The sequence below is a fragment of the Eutrigla gurnardus genome, assembly GCF_963514095.1.
Source record: "Eutrigla gurnardus genome assembly, chromosome: 17".
NCBI classification, from domain to species: domain Eukaryota; kingdom Metazoa; phylum Chordata; class Actinopteri; order Perciformes; family Triglidae; genus Eutrigla; species Eutrigla gurnardus.
In genome coordinates, this window is record NC_139928.1 from 3,756,572 (window position 1) to 3,783,441 (window position 26,870).

At 41.7% G+C, this 26,870-nt stretch overlaps 3 protein-coding genes across 4 annotated transcripts in view; 1 reads left to right on the forward strand and 2 right to left on the reverse strand.

Moving 5' to 3' along the window:
- Window positions 1–2,025, reverse strand: part of LOC311027754 (uncharacterized protein) — a 2,425-nt gene extending 400 nt beyond the window's left edge. Inside the window, exons 1-3 of the mRNA XM_084031907.1 lie at window positions 1,838–2,025; window positions 1,683–1,749; window positions 1–602 (exon numbers count right to left, since the gene is read on the reverse strand). The exon at window positions 1–602 is cut by the window's left edge and continues 400 nt beyond it. Coding sequence (XP_083888033.1) covers window positions 508–602; window positions 1,683–1,749; window positions 1,838–1,912 — 237 coding nt within the window. The 5' untranslated portion in view covers window positions 1,913–2,025 and the 3' untranslated portion in view covers window positions 1–507. The remainder of the gene's footprint in view (window positions 603–1,682; window positions 1,750–1,837) is intronic.
- A 2,513-nt stretch (window positions 2,026–4,538) lies between these two features.
- On the forward strand, window positions 4,539–19,230 carry tert (telomerase reverse transcriptase). 2 transcript variants are annotated; one of them, XM_084031891.1, is made up of 17 exons: window positions 4,539–4,830; window positions 11,154–12,468; window positions 12,538–12,739; window positions 12,822–12,975; window positions 13,060–13,227; window positions 14,608–14,769; window positions 14,946–15,047; window positions 15,131–15,216; window positions 15,392–15,508; window positions 15,635–15,706; window positions 16,073–16,261; window positions 16,513–16,639; window positions 17,650–17,711; window positions 17,976–18,100; window positions 18,244–18,381; window positions 18,797–18,967; window positions 19,091–19,230. In XM_084031891.1, the coding sequence occupies exons 1-16, from the start codon at window positions 4,546–4,548 to the stop codon at window positions 18,898–18,900; spliced, it is 3,408 nt and encodes a 1,135-aa protein (XP_083888017.1). In that variant the 5' UTR covers window positions 4,539–4,545; the 3' UTR covers window positions 18,901–18,967; window positions 19,091–19,230. The 2 variants fall into 2 exon arrangements, with proteins under 2 accessions (XP_083888017.1, XP_083888018.1); XM_084031892.1 differs by having other exon boundaries at window positions 12,550–12,739.
- A 661-nt stretch (window positions 19,231–19,891) lies between these two features.
- Window positions 19,892–26,870, reverse strand: LOC311027741 (sodium-dependent neutral amino acid transporter B(0)AT3-like). The gene is made up of 12 exons (XM_084031893.1): window positions 26,670–26,870; window positions 25,502–25,642; window positions 25,245–25,382; window positions 24,583–24,764; window positions 23,357–23,467; window positions 23,163–23,275; window positions 22,956–23,084; window positions 22,705–22,861; window positions 22,388–22,592; window positions 21,614–21,773; window positions 21,350–21,512; window positions 19,892–20,193 (listed from the first exon to the last, which is right to left on the reverse strand). The coding sequence occupies exons 1-12, from the start codon at window positions 26,809–26,811 to the stop codon at window positions 19,975–19,977; spliced, it is 1,860 nt and encodes a 619-aa protein (XP_083888019.1). The 5' UTR covers window positions 26,812–26,870; the 3' UTR covers window positions 19,892–19,974.

Sequence of the window (26,870 nt, forward strand, 5' to 3'; positions counted from 1 at the left end):
CAGGATATAAACAATACATGCTGGGTTGGTTGGAGTGCACTGAGCTTAATTTAAAATGTAGATGTGAGGATAGAGACAATCCACTGTGGATACAAGGAATCTTTACAGTCGGCAAATATGGCAATGTGGCAGAAACGTGATTTCAAGACATTAAAAATATTGCTTGAGGTAGTGAATGCATCCGATATGTTTGTCTGAGAGTTTTGGTTAGAAAACAAGAAATGTGAAGAAATCCATGTTGTTGTTCTTGGAACGCTGAGAGACATGCGCAGGTTTATTAGCAGCACCTTGTAAAACACGGAGATTTGGCTAAACTTTAAAGTGATCGAGTCTGAAGAGGTAAACGCGTGTCAACTTAGAAAGCCCATTTCAAGGTTCTCGATGAATGTGCGGAGCCTTGCAGTTGCCGCTGAAGTGGCATCGCCGTTGACAAAGCAACATGGAGCCCCCCTGGGTTTTTTGCCGATGGCATGATGAGAGGGGAGCAGATGAGGGGGAGGCCTGCCGTCACTTGGAGGCGGCGTGCTCCTCCATGCCCGCCTGTGTCATGAGCTCGGACACGTTCTTCTCAAGGTCACCGATGCGGGTTCCCATCTCATCTAGTGCGGAAGTGAAGGAGAAAATCTGCCAAGAACCGTTCCTCATCATGTTAGAATCGGACAGCAACCAGTTCTGACTTCACATTGTGTAGAAAAACACTAGATTTCATTCAAAACAAAGAGGGATTGTGCTTTCTATGCTTGAATAGGTGGCGTTTTCAAATAGAAAACATTTGTTTTATGGTAATTTATTTCAGATCTTTTCAATCACGGCACCTCATCATCTATTTTAATTTTTTCATTCACAAGATGAATTTACAAATAAAGAGGCAATCATTACAATCACAAAGTTATCGTCCTCTAAACTGAGCAGATACTGCAACATTTACAATTACAAAAACAAAATGAATATTCAAGCACATCGAACATAAAAACAGCATACTTTTTGTTTCTAATTTACGATTTCTTAATCAATTGTTAGTTTCAGATAATTATCGGTCTCTCTCTCTTCTTGGATTTAGCCATTCAACGTATGGTAGTGGTCAAACTTCAAGGCCTTCAAAATTCAGCATTTTTATGGTTATCAGGTAATCTTTTAAACCGATTTGCCAATAAAATATTGTCATTTTAGAAATGTGCTACTTCGGCTCTGATGCAGCGGCAGTCACTATCTGTCTTTATTTAAAACTTCAGGAAAATATTTATTTTTTTGTTTGTTTGTTCAACTTCATAATAATGCTGCCGATAGCTCCCTGCACTTTTTGTGTTCAGGTCACATGGAAACAGGGGACAGTTTTCGACTAACACCGGCAGACTACACACTTACCTTCATCCAAAAGTTATGTTGCGCATTTCCGAGATAATGCTGAACCGGAAATGCCAGAAAAGTTACCAGGCTCCTCTTTTAACTCACGTTGGATTTAGACATTCACTGTATAGTTTTAGCCAACTGGACACCCCTTTCGGTGTTATGTCGAAGGCTGTTCCCCCGTGGAATAGTGCTTCAGTAGTGATACGGGTTTGTTCAGATTTAGGTACGGTGGGAAACAGTATTCGACATTTAACGCTTAACCGGACCCCCCAAAAAGTGTTTAAAACCAAAAACAACCACTTCACTAAGTGGTTATTTTTTTTAAAGGATATTTTTGGACTCCAGTTGCTCCGACATCACCTTGAATTTTCCTTGAAGTCGCTGCATTGTTTCCTCCATCTAAAGGCCAAAGGAAACGTCAACAAAGGAGAATGTATGAAACCGTTTGCAGTTGTCTTTAACGAGACACACTATGAGACAAACTGACCATCTCCGTCATGTCTTTAGCTGCTTTGTGGTCTGTTTGTGACATCGTTTCTTCACGACACGAGGAGCTTTCCATGGAATCTAAACGTCGGCCATGAAACCTGAATATGACTTTGAACTCAGTTGTGACCGCAGCTGTTAAATTCCTCAAACGCGTCGGTCGCAATAACTCCCGTAACTTTGCGGTAAATTGAGTCGGCGGCGTTAAAACAACGTGACTTCCTTTATGAGTATTCATCATTTCAAAATAAAGGTCACTTAGCGAAAGCATTGCTATATAGGTTTATTCTTCAGTGAAGTCTCAGATCTTATAATATGTTTGCTGTGTTCCCGCCCCAAAAAACATGTTTTAGTTAGTATAGTATAGCACCAATACTCCATTACTTATTGTACTTGAGTATTTATTTTTCTGACAACCCTATATTTGAAATCAAATATTTGTAGGCTTCATTACTCCTTATATTTTTACAACAGACTTGTTACTTGTTTTAATGAATTTGAGGGTAATTACTGATTCTTCTTTTCTGATTAATATGACATGAGATTCAGTTAGCTTTGCAACAAAACAGCCAGTAGAAATGTCCTTCATATGGATTTTTTTTCTTTTTTTTCACTCTATACGTTGAGTACATTTCAGAGCCTCGTTTACCAGAGTCTTTTTGAACATAAGTATCTGTACTTCTACTTGAGTAAAGAATGTCTAACACGTCTGGTTATGACTGATAACTGTCAGTGGAGGAGATGAGTGGTTTACTTAGTTTCTATAATGAATCTAATATCTTCTTGGCCTCAGAAACAAACCCAGACAAGTGGCATTACACATTATGAATAAGGATGGTATTGTTATTGTAAAGATGTACCATTTCAGTCTGTAGGCCTATTTGTGGTTGTTACTAACTGTGGCAAGTTTTGTTGAATTTCAGTTTAATTGAATCTCCTCTCGTGGCCGGGGAAGTTCTACAAAGCAAAATGTAACTTTTAACATCCATGGCAGTAATTACAAAAACATTTTTGATTCGTCTTCTGCGGCACCCCGCATGACATATGCTATTATTGTGAAGGTACATTTACCATACTTCCTGTTCTTGTGCTGCCTTACTTCCAGCAGCTTGACTTTGACCAGAGATCCTCTGCCGCATCAGGAGCAATGGAATGCTGTGCACCTTGTGGGCGTGGTCGTGACGTGTTTATGAAGTGTTCACGTTCACTTCTCCCATTGGAGTTAAAGGAGTGAACCTGCTGCTGGTGCCAGTGACAGACAAGGACGCTGTCTGTCAGTGGGGTTGCATTATAAGAAAATAATTTGTATTACATTTTTATAACTAGTTTATCCTGTCAGGCACAGTGTGTTCTATGTGATGAATAAGAGAAGGAACGATTCCCTCTCCTCCCCCTGAGCTTTGGTTTTTACATAACAGATTATCCTGGATCATAGGGACACACGAGCAGATGAGGGTCTGTCTGCCACGAGGGTTGCATAACTTGCATTAAACTTTTATAAATCCATGCAATTTGGATTTCGTGAAAGCGACAGTCACTCCAGCTGAATATGTTACATTTCAAGTGTGTGTGCCTGCTGGTGTGGTGTGCTGAGTGATAAGTCAGCTAAAATGCATTAAATATTTGAGAAGATGCAACTGGGAAAAACACAGTGAGATTCTTTACTTTCTACTAGGTCTCACAGGCCATGTTGTCAACCCTGCACTATTACTGTCACCACATCGCCAGAACCCAAATAACTACCTGCGCAGCTCTGGTAGTCCATTACTGTTTGATATTTACTAACAGTGAGCTGTGAAAATGTGTCAATGCAAGCATGTAACCTTTTACACACAGTGGAATACAGAGGGGCACTCTGAATGTTAAGTTTTAACCAAAAACAGTACAAGAAAAATAAACCGTTAATGTCTACATTGTTATTCTCTTTAGGGCCCCGGCCGCTCACAGGCCCTGAGAATCGTCTTGACTGCAACCAGTGTGACATGAACACACATTTTAGTCTGGTATCTACAAGTGAATTTAATCATATCGCCCCTGGCTTTCTGTCTTAAAAATGTATATATATTTTTAAAAGGTGATCGTTTTTCATTTTTAAATGAATCGATACACTCTATATTCTATTTTGACCTCATCCAATTCAAAAGCAACTAGAACTATTTATCTTCTATCTAGATTGATTTTTCCTCTCTCACTATGATATTCTCTACCCATTATATATCATGGTTACTTTTGTTAATGTGGTTGTTAAATATTAATATGGTTTTCGCTTAAACTCCTACATATTATACGAGTGTCAATTTTCATGTCTGTTCATGAAAATAGACAACATGCCTGTCCTTCCTGCCTATTGGTCAGCTTATTCGCCATGAGTGTGAAGTTACCCGATTGGACGCTTGCAGCAACCTGATCTCTCATTGGCTGAGAATGACGCGGGCCTTTAACAGGCAAATAATGCTGCCTTCAATCACTAGTCGGAAGATCCCACTTCCCCTAGTAATTGCTAGTCAAGTCAGTGCTTTGTTGTTTGGACGATTTAAATGGCGTTGATCTACATCAATTTAAGTGTACATATATTAGAGATGTAAGAAGTATGTACATAAGCAACAGCTAATACTTGTTGCATGGGGGCGTTTGTGTGCAATTTCCGATCTGGCAACTCGTATTTACTATAATTCCGATAATACGTGAAGGCAACATAAAGCTCAACGCATGCTTGCCGCTTGCCACCGTGTCTACCATGTCCTGACCAGTAGCGCAGTAGATAGTTTAGTCGTCGGTATGTCTACGACCGATTTGTCCCAGGCGCTTGACTTGCTGCGCTCACTGTATTTGCACACGCGGACACTGGAAGAGTTTGCGAACGGCGTCGTGTTCAGAGAAGGGCGGGGAGCGGCGCTCGTCGAGCAGTCCGACACCGACCGCTTCAAGTCGTTCGTACGGGGTGTTTATGTATGCTTCGACAAGGAACTACAACAAGTGCCGAGCAGCAACCAGGTAACTTTCTCCCTGAAGTCCACGCGTGCGTCATCTTAACCCGGACTTTCGTAGCACCACGGCACCGCTGGTGACAGCTTGCCGTCATGCTAGCTTTAGCATCCTAGTTGTGCGTATGGTTTTACGGTTAGATCGCATGTCGTGTTCTGTATAAATATAGCATACTTGTCCTGGTTATAAATGAGTTGGGACAACGACATTATCTATTTGCAGTTCAACATTTAACCGTCATCTTCGTCTTCTTTCTTCTTCTTTGGCGTTTAATGGTAGTCGGCATTCTTAATGTTGCATATACCGCCATCTGCTGGACTTTACTTCTTTCTTATTTCCTCTTTTGTTATATTCTTTTAATTAGACCAGATGAGATAATAAATCTCATAATGATTCTTCTCCCTTCCTTGGATTTTCCACATTCTACTAGACTCTTGAAGTTATTTTCCCCTTTTCCAAAGTTTTGCAACCCTGTATTCATAATTTCCCTCTCTCTTTCATATCTAGGACAAGCTACAATTACATGCTCCACTGTCTCCCTCTCCCCACAGCTACACTGACCCGTTGGATGTTTTCCTATTATATCAAGTGTGTTATTCAGTTTACTGTGCCCTATTCTTATTCTGCTCATGATTACTTGTTCTGTTCTATTGACTCCATAACATCCTACCTCTCCTACTACTCCTTGTAATTTATATAAATTAGGGATGCACGATAATTATCGGACCGATAATTATCGGCCCGATAATAGGAATTATGACGTCAACCCGATAAATCCGATACAATTATTAATACCTCCGATAATCCGAAGATAGGATGTTTGTGTTAAAACAGCGGGTGGATTGGGATGAGGGACGTTAGTTTTTTTCTAGGCGCCTCCCGTTTAGCATGTGATGTGGTTACTGTGGTATCACAGGTTTCGGAGGAGGGAGTTAATCCACAAATCGAGCGCTCCCTTCTCATGCCTGGCTGTGACGTAGAGGCTGCGAGCGAGTGGAGGAGGAAGACTAGTAAACAAACACGCATGGCGTCTGTACTGTGGGACTACTTCAAAGTTTCTGAGGAAACTGAATCGTTTGCCATTTGTAACAAATGCAATGCAGAAGTTCCAAGAGGAGGGAAAAAGGCATCGAGCTTTAATACATCCAACCTTAAAAGTCACCTCGCACATCACCATCGCTACGACGGTGTGTTAAAAGCGTATGAAGACGCCGGCGCCGCTAAAGAAGCAGCGAGCCCGTAGTTTAGCGTTTTGATGCACGGGTGAAGTAGCGGTCCTTGTACCTCGGGTCCAATATAGTTGAGAGATAATACAGTGGCTTTTCCTCGATGTCACCAAAACGCGTTTCCACTGCTTTTAACGGGGTTTCCTTTGATGTTTTCACTCCGTGGTCTGTTGGTAACGTTTGTTTTAGCAGTCGCGTCAGCGCTTGAATGGAGGGGATCACATCCGCAGTAGTGGCTGTTGCTTTGCTGATATTTCTGCCTATTACCGTAGTTTACATTTCTGTGTGGATCAGGACCAACAGTTTAATGTAGCAGCACTTGTGTGTGCATATCCCATGCTGCTCAGGGAAAGTTGTCATTGACTGACTGACTGACTCACTTACATATTTATTTGAAAAAAATAAATATTGTCATTTTATTGAAGAGTCAAAACTGTTCTTGGCTTTCTTTTGTTCATAGTAATAATTATCATGTCACTGTGATACATCTGGTTAGGTGTTTGGTAAAAGGCAAAGCTATGCTAAATCTACCTAAGCTTAGTCATTAGTGTTTTTGACCTGAATTTGATCTGAATATACATTCAAAAACGAATAACAATATTATCGGTTATCGGTATCGGTATCGGTCCCGAGGAGCAGAAAGTTATCGATATCGGTATCGGCTTCAAAAAATCAATATCGTGCATCCCTAATATAAATGTCTCCTTTTTTCCTGGCTCTTCCAATACTGATTCCATTGGTTGATTATTTCCTTCCATATTAAACTTTTCCCCTCTGCTTTTGATAATTTTACTTTCACTTCCACCTCCTCTTTCTTTACTGCCTCCTTAGCAGTTTTGTCTGCTTTTTCGTTTCCTTGTATCCCTAAGTGAGCTGGCACCCACATGAACGTTATTTCCCTCCCCTGTTGTGTTAATCTGGATGTTTTAACAGTATTTCATATAATAATTGAGTGATGAAACTGAATCACTACATATGACTGTCTTCTTGTCCACCCTGTCCTCCACCCATTCTATTGCCATTAATATTGCGCATAGCTCCACCGCATATATGTTTAGGTGGTCTGATGTTTTTTTTGATATCTTGATATGATGACTGGGAACCACCACTGCTGCGCCTGTTGCTCCTGTTTCCGGCTCTTTTGATCCATCTGTATATATGTGCACATATTCCCCATACTTTCCCTCTGTAGTTATACAATTCCTGGACTAGGTCCACTGTTTTATTTCTTCTCTTGATGTTCCATATTTCTAGATCTACGCTTGTCTCTTGTAGCATCCATTCTGGTATTTGCGTCCACAGAACTGTTGGGCTGAATTCTATCTGCTGTATTTTTAGTTGTTCTGCTATTCCCTCACTGACCCACCCAAAGCTTGATTTTTGTTCTTTCCCCTTTTCCCAACACATCTCCAAAACTCTCTTTGTTGGATGGTCTTCATTGTGTCCTTTTAAGGCGGGTCCACACCGGACCGAAAATCAACGTCTTTGAGAGAGTCAGCGTCCGTGACATGAGTCTCCTTGGTGTGGTCGCTTGAAGCGGCCCACGTCAGCATTCATTTCAGCCGATTCAAATGTGTAATCCGCCATTCGAGTCGGCCATATTAAGTAGCCCGACTTCATTTACCGACGCGAGTCGGGCAGTCGGTGCGGTGTGGACCCGCCTTTAGGTTTATCCAGTGATTGGCTATAAGCTGTTTCCTTCTGATCCATAATGGCATTTCTCCTGCTTCAACCTGAAGCGAGCTTACTGGTGCTGATGCTCGAGCTTGGATAACGTCTAGCTGCAAGATGACTGATTTAGCTGCTGATCCATATCCCACACTACCATACTCTATTCTAGATCTAATTAGTGCAATGTATATATATTTTAATGACGTAAAGTCAGCCCCCCATTCTAACCTGGCCAAATACCTCATAACATTCAATACTCCCTTACTTTTTTTAACTATTCCCTTCACATGTTCTCTCCACGTTACTCTAGAGTCAAAACTCAAACCCTCAGAATCGCATGCTGTTTATATGGAAGTTCCTTCCATATAAGTTTAACTTTTTATTAGAGCCGGGACTTTAACGCGTTAATTAAGATGAACTAATTACACAAAAATTAACGTGTAAAAAAAATTGACGCATTTTAATCGTACTTATTTTTGCACCGCAGAACGTTTCTCACTGGATGAGTTTCAGGCGGACCGATTACACTGGAGTACCAAGTAGCGTTCATGACTTCAGACAACAAACCACAGCGAAGCTGATGAGACCGCTTTGGTTGGCCCTGTGGATGGGACATTTTGTTATAAAAAACAAGCGGATTTAAGCGTCGAGAAGAGCATGGTTGTGTGCAAGCTATGCAACAAGGAATTCGCATATCACCGCAGCACATCGAGCCTCAAGTATCACCTCAATGCAAAACATATAGCAGCTAGCGTCAGAGGGTTAACCCTCGCCAACAGAGAGATCTTTTCTAATAGTCAGGGTTTCCAATGTTCTGAATGTACTTGAAAGTATTCAAAGTGTTATAGTTTACAGAAGTTCTACCTGAATTTCTGAAATGTACTATATTTCTAAATATACTATTGCTAAACGTAATGGCAAAAATGCACTGGGCCCGGTTTCCCGAAGCCTTCTTGAAGCCTTCTTAACGCTACGTCATTCGTAACCCCTACTTAGAGTTCCTACTTAACATTTTGCGTGTTTCCCGAAACGTTCTTTGCTACGAATCTCTTTCGTACATCATACGTTGGTAAGAGTGGTCTGGAGCACTCTTAGAGCCTTCTTAGCTCTACCGTAGCAATGTTTCAGCTCCTGACGCTAGTCGCTGCCACTGTACAGTAATCCAGAAATCCCCGTTGCGCATGGAACTGCACATTGCCAGTGTTGTGTTTCACCAGTGGTTTTAAGTCATTCATGAAGAAAATAAAGCAATGTTTTATTCGCAAACACTGCAATAGCCTATATTTGATAATAAAGTGCTGTCATGCACCTGCGCATGAAATGGAAAATCGAACTCTGAGCAATCAATTTCAGCACTTTCTTTCTGGACAGCGCCGTGTACGAACGACGTAAGGAGTGTTTCTTAAGAAGACTCCTAAGAGACCGTTCGGGAACCACGACTATAGAGGTAAACAACTTTGGTAAGTCATAACGTAGGAGTCTTCGTAGCGCGCTAAGAGTGCACGTTATCGGGAAACCGGGCCCTGGTCTGTTGGACTTGGTTGAACAAAAATAAACAATATTTTGTTGCTTAAGCTTATGCATAGAGTCATTATTCAATGGTATACCAAAAATCCATGTGAAAAAAATTACTTCTCACTGTTCCCGGGTCAAATAATTATATGCCATTAAAATGCGATTCATTTCGATTCATTAATTACAAAGCCTCTAATTCATTAGATACATTTTTTTAATCGAGTCCCGGCCCTACTTTTTATTTTCACTGATTTTCTTTTTTGAGAAGAACATTACTTTACTTTTTTCCACTGAAAATTTAAAACCCCATTCTGCTCCCCATTTCTCCACTTGATCCACCCTTCTTGTAATTTCTTAATGTGATCTATGTTGCCTCCCCTCTTCAATAATGCCCCATCATCTGCAAACAGAGATCTTCCCATTCCTGTTGGTATATTGTCAAAAATATCATTTATCATTATTGTAAATAGTGTAGGACTGATAACACTCCCCTGTGGCGTACCATTCTCTACAATATAACTTTCTGAGATAACCTGGATGACCCTTTCCCTTAGAAAATCCATGACCCAGTTAAATAAATTTCCCTCAATTCCCATTTGATGCATCTTAATCAGCAAACCCTCTCTCCACAACATGTCGTATGCTTTTCACTGCGGCCACCGTTTTTTTATTTACCTGTGCTTTCCTAATGTCTTCTAAACATAATATCGGATCCATTGTGCTCCTACCTCTTCTAAATCCACTTTGATACTTAGTCACCAGTCCCCTCTTTTCAATATGATACATGAGCCTCTCATTAATCATTCTCTCCATTATTTTACCTATATGTGACGTTAGAGCTATGGGTCTGTAGTTTGTTGGCTTACTAGGATCTTTCCCAGGCTTCCTGATTGGGATGATTATCGCCTCCTTCCAACTTCGTGGGACTTTACCCTCTCTCCAGACTTTATTGTATAACGTTAATATTTTCATTAATCCCCCCTCACTAGGGGTGTGAATCTTTGGCTTCACTTCGATGATGGCATTAACGATACAGTCGTTGGCGATTCGATTCAAGGACGATTTGTTTTTTTTTTGTTGTAACTATTCGATTCGATTCTGTAAACCACCATTCGATTCAGTAACTTGTAACCAAAATTCTATATCCATTAAATAAACATGCAATAATGCGAGTGAGACTATCAGTATTCTCCTGAAAGGTGAAAAAATAACATATTTATTCTATAAAAAAGTAGTCCTGCATAATATTTTATGCTGAATACAAAAATGTAATTAAACATTGCTCAGTTATTTTTAACATTATTCAATAGACTACATGCTGGCAGGGGAGAGAGTGTCTTAAACGTATTAAAACATTAATCATAAGTAAGAATCACGATTCATCCGATTAAATGCATTTATATCGATTATTGGTGAAGCCAAAACGGTTCATTCTATTTATTTATTTTAGCAGATTGATTTAGTAGAATCTGTTGGACTGACAATCGATTTATCGATTAATCGATTAATCAAATTAATTGTTACACCTCTACCCCTCACTTATGTTTTTAAACTGTCATCAAAGTTGGCACTAACTTTTATCACGGACCGTTTCAATGAAATTGCATTGCTAGACAACGGAAAACGAAAATGGAAATTCACCACAATCAATTTATTGGGTTTGTTTCCAATCTGCAACATTGTCCTATATCGTCTCATCCCTAGGCAAGGCAGAAGCCACATTTACACCAATATAAGTATTGAGTCATGGTATATTATGGATGCATAATACACCACTAAGCTGTCAGGTTTGTAAGAGATTTAATTTAATATTTTGATGCAAAAACGAACGTGTCAGGATTTAATTCTATAGGTCAAACGAGACAGTTACTATCTATGTTGGCCAATCAAAGCTGGTTTTGATTCTGATGCTTTCCACAGATCTGCACCCTACCTGAACTGCTCGCCTTTGTTCTGAACAGTCTGAAAAGAAAAAGGAAAAGAAACATCTTGGCACACGGCTACAACTTTCTTTCCCTGGCTCAGGAGGAGCGGGATGCAGACCACTTTAAATTTCAAGGAGACATAACTCAAAGTGCCGCGTACATCCATGGCAGTGACCTGTGGAAGAAAGTCACAATACGCCTCGGCACGGACCTCACGCGCTACCTGCTGGAGAGCTGCTCTGTGTTCATTGCAGTCCCTCCTTCGTGTGTTTTCCAGGTGTGCGGTGCTCCCATCTATGACAGGGTGTCTATGAGTACTGCCTCTGCTGGGTTTTATCTCCAGCCCCGGCCCAGGACACATAATGGTGCACAGTTTAGAAGAAAACAAGGTGCAGTAGCCTTGAACAGGAGACGGGAAGTTGAGAATCCTACTGTGAGCAAGATGAGGAACAGAAGGTTTGTTGGAGTGAAGAATAGGAAAAGAAAGAGAGAAACTGATCAGAAGGATGACCAGGAGACGGTGACTTGTGCAGGAAAGAGGAGACGGATAGGACAGCAGGAGCCCACGAAGGAAATGCAACAGATTTCCTATGAAATTGTGGAGGAAACCCAGCACATGTCTGTGGAACCAACACTATCTCTGAAGCCTCTGGAAAATGGCACTACTGCTTCCAAACAGCCTGTCGAAATGCAAACAACTGTAACTCCCTTGGAGGGAGGACCCAGTTGGAGATCTGGGATTTCCCCCCCTTTGCCTCCATCGCAGTGTTTTATCCGCACACTGGGATTCCTGTATGGAGGAAGCGGCATGCGTGGCTTTCTTCTCAACAGGAAGAAGAGGAGTCCTAATGGTTGCAGAAGGCTACAGGGGCAAGATTTGGTACGGACAGTCTTCTTTGAGGGACTGGCATATCTAAACGGGCTGGAGAGGAAGCCAAAGAAACTCCCTAGGCGTTTTTTTAACATGGTCCCCGTGTTCAGCCAGCTGTTGCGTCGGCACCGGAGATGTCCCTACAGCAGGATACTGCAGAGGATGTGTCCAGTGATGGAGGAGGGTGATGCAGAACAATGGGATTTAAGCTCCCTCTTGCCTCAACACTCTACACCTCACCGGGTCTACTTGTTCGTGAGGGGATGCCTCTCCGCTGTGGTCCCTCAGGAGCTGTGGGGCTCTGACAACAACCGACTTAATTTCTTCTTCAGGGTCAGGGGCTTCTTGTCCAGTGGGAAGTTTGAGAGGCTCTCACTGGCTGAGCTGATGTGGAAGATGAAGGTCATAGACTGTGATTGGCTGAAGATCGGTAAAACAGGTAAGATTGTCATAGGTGGTGACCTTATTTCTCCTGCTACATGTATTTTGCCTGACTTAACCAAACCAGTCTCATCCGTAGGCAGGGTCCCACCCAGTGAGCTGTCATACCGGACACAGATCCTCGGTCAGTTCCTGGCCTGGCTTCTGGACGGCTATGTCATAGGCCTGGTTCGAGCCTGCTTCTACGTCACTGAGAGTGTGGGCCAGAAGAACGCCCTCAAGTTCTACAGACAGGAAGTCTGGGCAAAAGTGCAGGACTTAGCCTTCAGGTACACACACACACTCATGCAAAGGTTTGTGCTTATGCAGGCAAGGGACACGCCAGCTCACAAACCATATTTCGTGATTCAGAGGTCACCTCTCCAAGGGTCAAATGGAGGAGTTAACGCCGGCTCAGGTGGCCGCCCTCCCCAAAGCCACTGTCGTCTCCCGCCTTCGCTTCATTCCTAAGGCTGATAGCATGAGGCCTATCACACGAGTCATCGGAGCAGATGCCAAAACAAGGGTATTCAAGTGATCCCCCTTACATTCATACGTTCTATGTTATTACATGAGCTTGTGTGTTGAGGACATTTAATTTCCCCTGCAGCTCTACCGAGGCCGTGTCCGTGACTTGCTGGACATGCTGCGGGCCTGTGTGCGCTCCAATCCAACCCTCCTGGGCTGCACAGTGTGGGGGATGACAGATATCCACAAGGTGCTGCGCTCTCTAGCTCCGACCCAGAGGGACATGCCACAACCCCTCTACTTTGTTAAGGTTGTGTTTGTTTGTTAATAGTGTTGACAGAGACGGACAAAATGTTGTTGAAAACATGGTGGTCAATCACCTCACAATTCAACTCGATTACGATTCAGAGGGTCATTATTTGATTATTAAACTATTCTTGATGCATCTTTATTTTGGGTTTGAATTTTTCATTTCAATCTTTCAAACCAATTCCTATTTCTATGATACAGTTGCTACATTTCCAAAGGCCAGCTGGCCCAAGGCCCCCCAAACAATTGATTAATGATTGATTATTATTCACTGCATCGACACAGAATCGCTCAACAAAGCATCACAATGCATCATAGAATCGGTTATTGCTCCCACCTAGGGTTGCAAAATTCTGGGAATTTTCAAAAGTGGAAACTTTCCATGGGAATTTACGGGAATTTATGGGAATAAACAGGAATAAACAGGAATAAACTGGGAATTTTTAAAATTGATGGTTGGCTCTTCAAAGGGGACTTAAATATAGCTGAAGAAAGTTATTTTGTAGCATAATCTTGACTAAAACAAACAGATGCCGTTTAAATACACTTGAATATCCATGCCATTCCTCAACCACATGCACAGAGCACACTGCTTAGTGCAAGGCTATTGAGACCACACCCCCTACTGGCACTGTGCATGCCCCCCCGAGCTTGTAATGTTCTCCCCTCGGAGCCTCCCACCTCCCTTATTTTACTAAAAAAAAGTTCACCGAAATGTGTTTCTGAAGACATGTTATGTGAGAAATAAGCTATGCAGTTGCTAAATCTGTCTTTATTTTAGATCGACAACGGTCAGTTTAAAAGATTAGCGAGAGCTTGCGGGCGGCGCGCCGTCTCTCGAAACTCGCCACTCTGCGATGGCATTGCACGGCTTCTTACATAGACAATGAATGGGAACATTCCATTTTTGAATGAGTGGGGTTGGGAGATGGTATATTGAACCTAACATTCCTGTTTTTGACTTCACCCATTAAACAAGTAATTAAAACATGTTCTGCTCTACTTTCAAATAAATCTGTTGAATGTTGAAAACATTTTGTATGGATGTTTTCTTATGACTTCTGTTCATATTTATGCTTTGATATAATATATTCCCAGTTAGTTCCCCTAAATTCCCATAATTCCCATGGAAAGTTTGCAAATATGGAATATTTCCAAAATTCCCAGGCTTAAGTTCCCGTGGAAATTGACCAGAAACTTTCCGGAAATTTACCGGGAATTTTCCACCCCTTTGCAACCCTACTCCCACCTCTAAGAAGCTCCAAGAAGCAATGGCAAAGTAGTTTTAGCATCGTTGAAACTGTGAAAGAAAATTTCAGACTATTGTTAAAATGCTGTTTTCGCCCTTCGCTCATTCAGTCTGCCGTTTGTGTGTTTTAAGGTGGATGTGAGCGGGGCCTATGAGAGTCTGCCTCATGACAAACTCACAGAAGTGATTGGCCAGGCTCTGTCACCTGTCCAGGATGAACTCTTCACTATCCGCCACTACTCCAAGATCTGGGCTGATCCACACGAAGGCCTGAAAAAGTCCTTTGTTAGACAGGTACCGTCACCCAAACTTCGGCAACTTCCAGTTCTGAAAAGTGAAGCTGAGTGCCTTCAACTTGCATACCATCTAATAGCCAGCAGGGAGTGACTCTGGTTTCAAAAAGAAGTCTGATTGTGTGGAAGTCTGAGAAAATGACCTAACTTCTCACCTTTTTTTATTTGTTAATACAGGCTGATTTCCTGGAGGGTAACATGGGATCCACCAACATGAAAGGGTTTGTGACGTCCCTGCAGAAAAGAGGAAAAGTTCATCACTCCATACTGGTAGAGCAGGTGGGAGTCCCATCCTCCGATGTTTCTCTTGATGAGGAAGTTTGATGTTTCTTTTTACATGAGAATTTCCTTTCTTTTTTCAGCATTTCTGCTCAGATCTTCATGGCAGAGAGGCGTTGCAGTTCTTCACACAAATGCTAACTGGCAGTGTTGTTCAGTTTGGCAAGAAGTAAGCATTACCAACATTAGATCAATATATACAGGAGCAGCATGTCACAGCTCATTTGTAAATGTGATCACATGCAAAGACGTTTGTACGTAAATGACTTCATACAACATCATCTTACACATTCACCCTTAATTTGCCTCGTTTTAAACGCTGATTTGGTCCCTCTGTGTTTCAGAACATACCGTCAGTGCCGAGGGATTCCTCAGGGATCGGTGGCGTCCAGTCTCCTCTGCTGTCTCTGCTACGGTCACATGGAGAATGTCCTGTTCAAAGACATTACTGGAAAAAGAGGGTACAGCAGACGGCTATGCACATCAACTTCTGGAGATGTTTTAACGCATGCATCAGCAGAGGACAGCTGTCCTGTAACGTAGCTCCTTCCTAATGACTGTTATTTTCTTCTCTCTGTGTCTTGTAGGTGTTTGATGAGACTGGTGGATGACTTCCTTCTGATCACCCCAGATTTACCCAAAGCCCAAACCTTTCTCAAGTATGACAAACATGTTACATGGCCAACATTTAACTTGCAGTTTCCACAAATGAAATTTCCCAATGTTTTTTTATCTAGGATTTGTTCTTATTTATGAAGAGAATACATGCATGTTCAAGCACTAAACACTAAGCACTAAACACTAAAGCTTCGACACTGAGCAAGTAATAGCATCCCATGCATCTTTGTTTTGTGTTATTTCATATCATCTGAAGCTACATAAAACAATGCCAAAAGATTACATTGAACACATCATGATATATATATATAAATCCCTGCTGTACTCTTTTAGGTTGAGATGCACAGATTGAACATGATTCTGATTTTTGAATATAGCAGCAGATGACGGTACTTTCACATGCACAGGATCCTTTTGGCCGGTGTACCACAGTATGGTCTGGTGGTCAATCTGCAGAAGGTGGTGGTCAACTTCCAGGTGTCGGGAAGTGTGGACTCGTGTCCGGGCATTCGTGTGCTGCCCCCCCACTGCCTCTTCCCCTGGTGTGGACTGCTGCTGGACACGCACTCACTGGATGTCTACAAGGACTATTCAAGGTGAAAGAACCCGTCAGTTGTAATTGTACTGTAGAAATATTGCCTCGGTGTCTCCTTCTTGCCTAAGTTATTGACTTTTAGTCGTCTTCATAAATGTTCTTCGGGACAACTCCCTGTCTAGCACGGATGATAAATATTCCTGCATAGAATAAGTATATAACTACATATCCATTTGCAATATTATTTCATGGCTTTTGTTTTTTTGTTTTTTTTTTACTATTGTTGCTTTTTCTTATTTCCATCTCTCACAGCTATGCAGGCCTGTCTCTGCGTTACAGCCTAACTTTAGGCTTGTTCCACTCAGCTGGCCAGCAAATGAGGAGGAAGCTGATGGCGATCCTGAGACTCAAGTGCCATGCTTTGTTCCTGGACCTGAAGGTCAGTGGATTTAAAAGAAAAGAGCTAGTCGAGTAACAGGTCCTGAACAAAGGTTTAGAGCTTCCACTGTTGAAGACTGTAAATATTTCCATCAGCTATTCTCATCAACTGTGAGAGAAACTTTAGCTGTGTCCAAGTGAAGCTAGAAACCCAAACCTGCACTTCCTCTAACAAACGATGCGGTTGGGCAGCATTTTCACGATGTAGAGTCAAGAATGTCCAGGAGGACCAGTTGGAAGTTATTCTCATAGTTGTAAATTGTAATGGTAAATAGCTGAAAGGTGCTGTTGACAACATTGATACCATCCAGCCACTAGATGTCGCACTCCCCCCTTCCATCGCATTCATGTCACAACAGCTGTTGCTCGAAGTGCATGCACCCTCAATGGGTTTCCAGTACATAGCACTTGGGACTGGTACCGAAATGCCGCCTGCTTACCGTCAAACTCAGCCATCTTTCCGTTCGTTTTTTTTCACACTAACTGGCAACCCCAAAGACTCTTGACCCCAGACTACGCAGAGATACCATGTGATACCAACATCGTTATTCTATTGGCTCACAAGCTTTGCTAGAAGCCGCACCGACACGTCACACATCTACAGAGGTAAACTAAACATTCATTATGGGCTTACAACATTTTTATAAATGATTATTTCACAATCAAAAAATGTTTTTCACAAGAAGTGGTACTTCTTGTGATTTGCTTGATTCTGCACCTTTCTAAAAGCTCTGTGGATGTATTCATTTAAAAATGTTATCAATATGACCTTTAATTGGTAGTAAATATCCACAAATGTGTAAAAGACAACCACATGTATTACTATTCTGTATCGTGCAAATATTAATGTAAAAGTGTGACAGAAGTTGACCTTTTTATAAACCTTTTTGAATTTGACTGAGATGCATCACTGAAATGGAAGTGCCATGTTTATTTCTATTTCATTTTTTTTATTTGTGCACCTTTGCATTCTTGCTGATCATATAATAATGGATACCTTTGCCTTTTCAGAATAATTCTCTTGAAGCAGTCTACAAAAGCATTTACAAGCTGGTGCTGCTTCATGCATGCAGGTAAAGAAAGTGACCTGACATCTAAAGTGTACTGTACTGTAGTGTACTCATGTTTATGGGGCACTCTCGCCTGAGCAAACGTGCAATAGAGTAAAGTTGTTTGTTGCATTCATGCTCTGAAAATTGAATTCAGCACCTTTTTAAAATAAGCACATGAAAGGTTGTCAATCAATAACGGTACTGAACTGAGAACTAATTATGCTGCCTTTTGTCTAACCTCTGTTTTTTATTTTTTTTATTTATTTATTTATTTTTTTACATTAGGTTCCATGTTTGTGCCCAGAGTTTGCCCTTTGGTCAGACGGTTGCTAAGAACCCCGTCTTCTTCCTGCAGATGATATTCGATATGGCCGAATACGCCAATCATCTCATCAGGCTCAGCAACAAAGGCAACACTTCTCCCATATATATATATATATATATATATATATATATATATATATATATATATATATATATATGGGAAAAAATATTTAAGCAAAAAATATACAAATAATTTTCACTCTTTTAAACCATTTTTCTCTTTCTCCAGGACTGGTTTTAGGCAGTAAGGCTCAGAATGGCATTGTGCAGTATGAAGCAGTGGAGCTCCTTTTCTGTTATTCCTTCTTGCCAGTGCTGTCACAACACCGTCGTCTCTACAAGGATCTACTACCACACCTGCACAAACGTATGAACCGGCAGGAAACACACACACACACACACACACACACACACACACACACACACACACACACAGTACTACACAGGAAGTAACTTATGGCAACGCAAGATGACAATCACTATTGTCATGACATATCCGCACTTGTACATAGATCCAGTCAACAAATGAATAATGTGAAATCATTATTAAATTAGATTTGATTAGATTCAACTTTATTGTCGTGATGATCATTACAACTTGCCCGGAAAGCCGGTCCCTTTGAATGTGGACTTGTGAGAGGTGCAGCCAACCCAATAAATGGAAATACAACATGATCCTACATGAACATGTCGATTTATTGCTACATTTAATTCAAGTTTACAGTTCAGGTGAATTAATTTAACAGTTCACCATCAAAGAAACATTATCGTCCTCTTGACAGGTAAGCGCAGTCTTGAGCGGCGTCTGGGGAAACTGAGGCTGGCCAGGGTTCGCCAGGCCACCAACCCCAGGATCCCAGTCGACTTCTTGGCCATCCATATGTAGACTTCCAGCTAGCCTCGGTCACAGCTCCCTCCGAAATCATGAAATCCTCCACAGTTCAACAGTATAGGTAAGTAAAAACATATGGTTACTTTTGGTCTATTTTGCTCCAAAGTCATTTGAAAATGAGATCACTGAATTTCCGTCCAAACTAGGAAAGTACAAACCTGTTTTTTTTTTTTCTCATTCTCAGGTTTGAAATCAGTGATGCAGAATTATCTGATGTTCAGTGGGCCCTAAAATGTGTCCATTACACAGTGTCAGGAAGGAGGTTTTAGAGAGAGAAGTGATAAAGCCTCAGTCATCAACACACTCAATGAAACAGATGTGTACAGATCGTACAGCTACTAGCACCTGCCTCATCCCACAGCTGCCATTAAATGGTTTAGAACTGCAAACCAAACGGATCATCTTAGCCCTTTACGAGAGAAAAATAGAGAGGTCTTCAGATTTTTCAGATTTTTCCAATGGGCAAGTTATACCTGTTCTTTCATGTCAGCTGCCATTGGCCACGTTGTACGTTGTCCACAGACGAAGACGAGCATTGGCTCATCATGGTAATATCGGAGAAGATGCAGAAAGCTGAAACAGCTGGACTTTCATTGAATTTTCCTTTTAGCTTTTCTAATGTGATACAAAATGCACATACAAACGTGAACGGAAACACAGCTACTTTGTTGTAGTTGTCGTCAAAGACGACGTATCATCATTTGGAAGATTTGTTTTTAATGTAAATACTTTAACAAAAATATTGTCAGCCATCATGTTAACAACTCAAATGACAGCAGGAGGTGTTAGATCTCGTACAAGGATGTTTTGAGACATGGCTCTGTGCTCGAGTATGATGTGTTGGACTGCATGTTATTTAAATAATGTACACTACACAGCAATGTACACAGTTTCACTGTTAAACAAATCCAGTTTTGTTATTGAGGAAGCACACTAGTTGTCAGGACCTCATAAATGTAAACATACAAATGAATAAGAATTTTTATGTTCAGAGTTCAGCGTGATGTCATCTGTCTGCAAAGCAGAAGCAGCGACAACGACCAGCCCCTCTCTGTTCATGAACATTTCTTAAACTCTCTGGTTCTCCTGTTCCTGTGTTTCAAACTCAAATCCTTCATTGCAGCCGGGGTTTAGATCGGTGCGAGAAGAGGACTTCTTGATTCTGCAGCAGATGAATTGGTAGAGAGCCACCAGAGGAATGGGAACCACTGGGACTGCACAGAGGAGGAGGATTATGGCAAAAACCCAGTCTGGATAAGGCTTCACTTCCGTTTTTGGGAATAGTTCCTACAGAAAGAGAAGAAGAGTACAGAATTAGTATAAAATAAATTTAAAATCAATGCTTAGATCTGCGTGCTAAATATAAAATTAAAGCCATAAGCGATTAGCTTAGCATAACTTGTAGTCACTTTGTTCAACCAAGAACAATTTTTCATTTTTTAAAATAATTTTTTGGGGCTGTTTTTGCCTTTAATTGAGAGAGAGAGAGAGGACATTGCAGAAACAGCCGGTCGGATTCAAACCCGCGACCACACAACTTGGCCTCGGCAGGTGGGGTGCCAACTCTACCACTGAGCTATCCTGGTGCCCAACCAAGAACTATAGCACGCAAATCCCCTTAAAGCCCCTTAAATGACTCATTTTTACTTTTTAGAAAGTGTAAAGAAAGAAGATCTAACCTGCTAATTGATGAGCTTTAGCGGTGCTGGTAGCCATATTTATTTAGCTTTGGACAGTGGTTAGCTGTATCAACAATCTTCCACAGCTTGTTTCCTGCTGGCACTAGCTTCATATTTACACACACATGACAATCTTCTCATCTAAACAAAACGTCTTCCACAAAATTATCCTTTATACCTGCATTAATTTATTTTTGGCCACTCTGGGGACATAAAATAAACCATGATATGATCATATAAAGTTTTTATGGAGATCATTTTAGCTAACAGTTATACATATCCAGCAGAAACACAGCACCATTAAGTTCACTCTCTTTGAGCTCTATTTTGGTCCCCTCCAACTCCTTGGGAAATATCTGGCTTCTTAGCTCCTAAATGCTCCACTATCACCAGCTAGTTGTTAGCATGTATGTGCTATTAGGTGCTGGGCAGGTAGTGGACAGTTGGTTTATCAAGGCTTTTTTTTGTACTTCTGAAAAAATGTTCTTTTGAGGTTAAATGTGGTGCCGGCAGCAATGAGAGTGAAGCAGAATCATACATTTGTGATTTCAACGTATTGAACGCTCCGTATTGAAGGTAATTCTCTGTGGCTTTCACATACATGTATTTGTTGAGCAATTGTTAATATGGAACATTGACTGTACGTTTTTCTTTGAGAACTTTTAAAGCACTGTATCAACAGTATGTAATATAATGTATTCAAGACCGGGCTCAGTACTACCAACTTCTTAACATCTCCATGTCAGTACCCTCAACTTGCTTACATATGCTGGGTTCCATGCAGGATAAGTGGGGTGTTTCTGTGCCTGGATGACCACGTAGGCAATCAACACCGACAGGAGCATCAAAGGACTGATCACCATCCAGCATGCCTTCCAGAAAATGTTGGGCTTGTTCCCAGTCATGAAATGGATGTCTTCACTGAAACTGTCATGGGAGACGTGGATCAGAGAAATGTTTAGTGCACTGGGATCTCAATTTTATATGAAAGACTAAAGGGAATCAAAAAAGAGGTAAAAAGAAAATACTTTTTCATTCCATAGACATAAATGACTCCAGTAATCTCAAACAATGCAATAATGAGCAAAGGTACGGAGCCCACGTAGCTGTTAAAGACCTCCAGCCAATAGTTCCCTGAACCCAGGGCGAAGATGAGATCCATCAAGAAGGCTGCCAGGCAGATGATCGCTAAGGAAATGAGGGAAAACATAATTCAGAGAGGAAGTTCAAGGGGGGAAAATGTATCCCTTTGACTTTACAACAGCTTCAAAGGAAAGTTTGGGTATTTTGAAGTGAGGTTGTATGAGGTACTTATCCACAGTCTCTGTATTGCAAGTAGCACAAAAGCAAAGTAATGTACTGCTGTGGCAACACCTTCTCCATTGCATCAAATAAAGCAGCTTAGTCAGCGACTCAGCGCTAATAGTTTCAAACTACAATGCTCTACATACCCATCCAGCATCATTGTTGCACAGTGACGGCGTGTTAAATGTGATTGTTAAATGCATATAGTGGCAACAAAACCACTTAGTCAGGTTTAAAAGAGAAAAGAGTGTGGTTGATTCATGTACTAATGACTGATGTGACAAAATGTCAACTTCACTTATAGTTAATCTTTATTTGACACAAACATATGAACCATCAGGAAACACACATGCACGCACACACACACACACACACACTAAATGAGTTTCGTTGATCAGACACCAAGGAGCCCAGACCTGCTTATTTGATGCCTTGTCTATGGTTCTGTACCTAATACAAAACACCCAAACTATTCCTTTCAGCTTATTTACAGATACCTGTTACGACTCCATTAGGAATCCACTTGGGCAGCAGTTTGAGGTCTTTGATGGGCGTGAGGACTCCCTCAATGTTGCCAAACATGGAGGAGAGACCCAAGCTGAAGAGCATGGTGAAGAACAGTATGGCCCATACCTGCGAGCCCGGCATTTCTATCACCGCTTCGCTGAACGAGATGAAAGCTAGGCCAGTACCTGACGCGCTCTGGGGCAGGACGACGAACGAGAGGTTAAGGAAGTCATGAGGAAGCGCGATTGACTGGCACGTGGATTGCTGGACTCACAAGATTGGATGTGTTTTCAAAAAGTTACAATACCTGGTCAAGGAATGTTTGCAGGTCACAGTGCCTTAGGTCCACACTGGCCACCTCAGTCGGAGATGTGCGGTTTAGATAGTCCAACCAGTTATCGTAGTTCTCCACTGTCATGTTCTGGTCTGACAGCTCAAAGTGGTTGGTCAGGGCCAAGATGTTTCTGCAGAAGGAATACCAAAAATAGTGTGTCTCATTGGGATCAGCAACAAAAATGATAAGATTTAGAAATACAGAGAATATTTGTGCGTACGTACTCCTTTATACAGGAGTTGTAGGCTCTGTTGGCTTTAAATCCCAGGATGGAGAAGATGGGAATGGCGCCGTAGAGAGATGTGGCACTATTTATGACTCCTACTAGAACAGCATCCATTTCACAGTTGTTTCTAATGGACACAGAACACAAAAGGTCACGCACAAATCGTCCCAATTTTACTGAGGGAGTGAAGTGTTTTTGTGCTTACCTCTGTGCGCTATAGCTGGAGAAAGCTATGAGACCTCCAAAGGCCACAGAAAGAGAGAAGAAGATCTGAGTGGCAGCGTCCAGCCACACCTGAGGGTTCTTCAGTATCTCCCACTACAGCATGCGTAAACAGCACATCAGGTCATCGTACCTGGCTTACGATCTTACATGGCCCTGTAGTATAAGTGAACTTACATCAGGAGTGAAGAGGTACACTAGTCCGACGGTAGCTCCGGGCAGAGTGATGGCACGGATCAGGAAGATAGTTAGCACCAGGTAAGGCAAGAGGGATGTCACATACACGGCCTGGAACATGCAATAAAGGCTTCATTAAAGGTTGATTAGGTCATTTGGAAAAAACACAGAGACTTTGACTTTGAACGCATCGCCGAACTGAAAAGTCCTGCCCCCTTCATTCAGTCCGCTGTTCAAACCTGAAAAGAATCACCTACTCAACCTTTAAAGGTATAATAGGGAGTTGCATTATCGGTTGCTACAATTTTAATGACTGCTTAATAGTTTATGTTCTAAAGCACCAAGACAGCGTCCACACCTCCTCACAGACCTGCAGGAAGGTGCCGGATTTTGAATGAATGCAGCCCAAGGAACGCCTCCTCCTGCTGTGGCTTGTGTGCTCTCTCTGTGTCAGTGTTATGGGAATTTTGGATGTTTGTAATTTGTAATCAGAATCTTTGTCGGGTCAGACGTTGATCCGCATCTCCTCTTTCTAACTGTTATCCTATGACTAAAATGATTGCCTGTAGTCAGGTGATGTGAGCATGAGTGCCATATGACATGAGATCATTTCAGAGGACATTATGACATCTGTGTTCTGTACGTATCTTTTCTTTGTAAGATAGGATATGACCCGTCTTTTGTCTATGGTATGATTCCTCCTCCTTAAAAGGGAGATCCCTGCTAGACTCAGGGTCTTTCTGCTGACTCTGAGCCTTTTGCATGAGAAGGCAGGGGCGAAATATTTTTGTCTGCAGATGAAAATACTTTGTCGAATAAACCTTGGAGAGAAAGCTGATCCTGGTTGTTGATCTTTATTGAACGGATTCATTTCCACAACAGAGGTCTGTATGCCGAGGGCTGTGAAAAAGTGGCAGTGTTTGAACAGGTAATGAGAATGGGCTATACACCCTGATTTATTGACTGGGGTCCAAACGGGCTTTGACGAGGTCCAGATTAGTCCCAAAGAGCAAAATAAGGGCAGGATCTTTGCAGATACAGACACCACCACACACTTCTAGTGGGTCACACGTCTCTACACAGGTATAATATGCAACACATTGTTGCATATTATACCTTTAAACCCTTTCCTTCTACATCTTACCATGATTGACATCAGTGAGTTCAAGTATGGTGCAGTGGTTGACGTTTAAAAGGGACATGTATTTTTCACCACATAAACAGACCTTTCCAATGGACTCGATGCCTTTGATGAAGCAGATGTAGACCACACACCAGGAACTGGCCAGACAGATGACCAGCCACCAATGCAGGGAGCCGCTGGTGTCGATGTCCGGTGTGATGTTCAGGGTCTCACGGTACCAGAAGTAGTTTGCTGGAGTGCTCTTAACACACTCCACATTGTAGCCTGTATGGATGCACAAGTGAAAGACGATGACTGGGGAATCCTTTAAGTGCTTTATCTTAAAGGTGGTAAACTCAAAATTCAGAGCATTTTTATAGCAGGTATTATTCCACAGGACATGCATTTCTGCAAGTCTGGAAGTATGTTGTATTTCAAATTTATTTTATCATAAAACATTTTGATATCTTCGTATGTTTACTGAAAACCAACAAGGCAATGAATCGTGCTCTATTCCTGTTACACATTCCACTATCTGTCAATGAACAAAAAGCTTGCAGCCTTTATTGTAGATTATGGTGCAGGTTCCCTCCGTGCTATAAAACAATAAAAATCCAGTCATTTTACTATTTAATCTGACCTGAAATGCCACGTAGTTGCAGCTTGTAACTTTCTTATAATTATAGTTTCTGAAACTGAAGTTGATACTTTTACATTACTGGCGACTCTTCTGACACTGTGGTAGTAGGAATCCCGTCTTGTTACCTGTGAGGTTGTTGTTGAGGGGACACCGGCTCCATGGTAGGGGGTTTTGGAAAGAGTGAAAGAGGTACCAGAGTACCCAGGCCAGGAGGGTGTTGTAGAAAATGCTCACCAGAGATGACACTACCATGGAGGCAATTCCTACGCAGGAAAATAAATGTCAAAACATGTTCAATGTCATACAGATGTGCAGCTCATGAAAGAATGAAGACGACAACAAATATCCTCATAGATGTCACTAATAATTGTAGGCCGCCCACCGACTCCGCCCAGCAAAGGTGAGATGGAGTTCCAGACTCCGATGCTGCCCATGCGGAGTCTCTGTCCGATAGCCATCTCCAGGTAGAGCAGGGGGAGGCCCTCAAACACCAGCGCTATCAGGTAGGGGATGAGGAACGCACCTGAGGACACGGAGTAAACATTTACCTCACAGTTAGACATCAGACTCTCTTCAACAGACTTTGGAGAGAACGTTTCGAAATTATAGGTTTATGATCATGAGCGGCTGTTTGTGTTTAAGTAGCTTGAGATCTCGAGACCGGTCATAAGACCACATTTTGAAAACAAACTCATCTCTGAAAATCCCTTTGATTGTTTTATCAAGAAATTTCTCAAATACATACGTATACAGTGTATAAATGGCAATTCAATTTTATTTTTTAATGTGTTATCATGCAGTGTGGGACTCGCGCTCGTCTGGTGTTAGACTTGTCTCAGCCTCACCCTGCCTGCCTTGGTCTTGGTCTCATTTGGTCTTATTTTAGGTGGTGTAGGAGTCATTTATTTGTTGTTAGTAATAAGCCATAATAAGGTTTATTTCAGGCTATGCTAAATAAGTGTACTGCAATACTACAACATCTCCAGAAATTAAAATATATTTACACACAATGTACAACAAAAATGTCATCCCTTTGCCTATTAAGGCAGTTTTTTCTCGCCACTGTCACGCTTGCCCCTGGGTGATGTTGGGACTTTGACATTGTGTTGAATCTGGAAATTTTGAGCGTATTCTAGTCCTGCTCAATGTGTTAAGTGTCCTGAGATGACTTCTGTTGTGATTTGACACTATAAATAAAATTGAATTGAATTGAAAATGTAATCCCTTCATCATTTTTATCCTATAGGACCTTTGAGTAAAATTGTCATCTATAATTTCTATACTCAACCAACCCTGACCCAGGTCATGTAGGATTCTTTGGGTTTGGGACTCATTTAATTGCAGTTAAGGTTTGCCATTTTGTCAATGACTGGCTGAGTCTGTTGTTAATGATTATCGTGGGGCAGTGAAATCATCTAAAGTATTGCTGAAATCAGTATCATGTTAGGATTGCAATGAAAACAAAAGTGACTCTAACAGCAAACTTAATCAAACAGTAGTGTGATGTGAGGATGTGGAAATATAATGCAGCTCATAAGTGAGCATCTGACCTCCTCCGTAGATCTGGCACAGGTAAGGAAAACGCCAGAGGTTTCCAATTCCCACCGCAAAGCCGATGCATGTTAACAGGTACTGAACCTTGTTGTCCCATGTAGGTCTCTCCTCCGCCCCAGAGCCTTGTGTTTCGCCCATCTTCAGCTGAGCACATTTCCAGCTCTCTCGTCCTCTGTCTTACTGTCTTTAGTGGACTG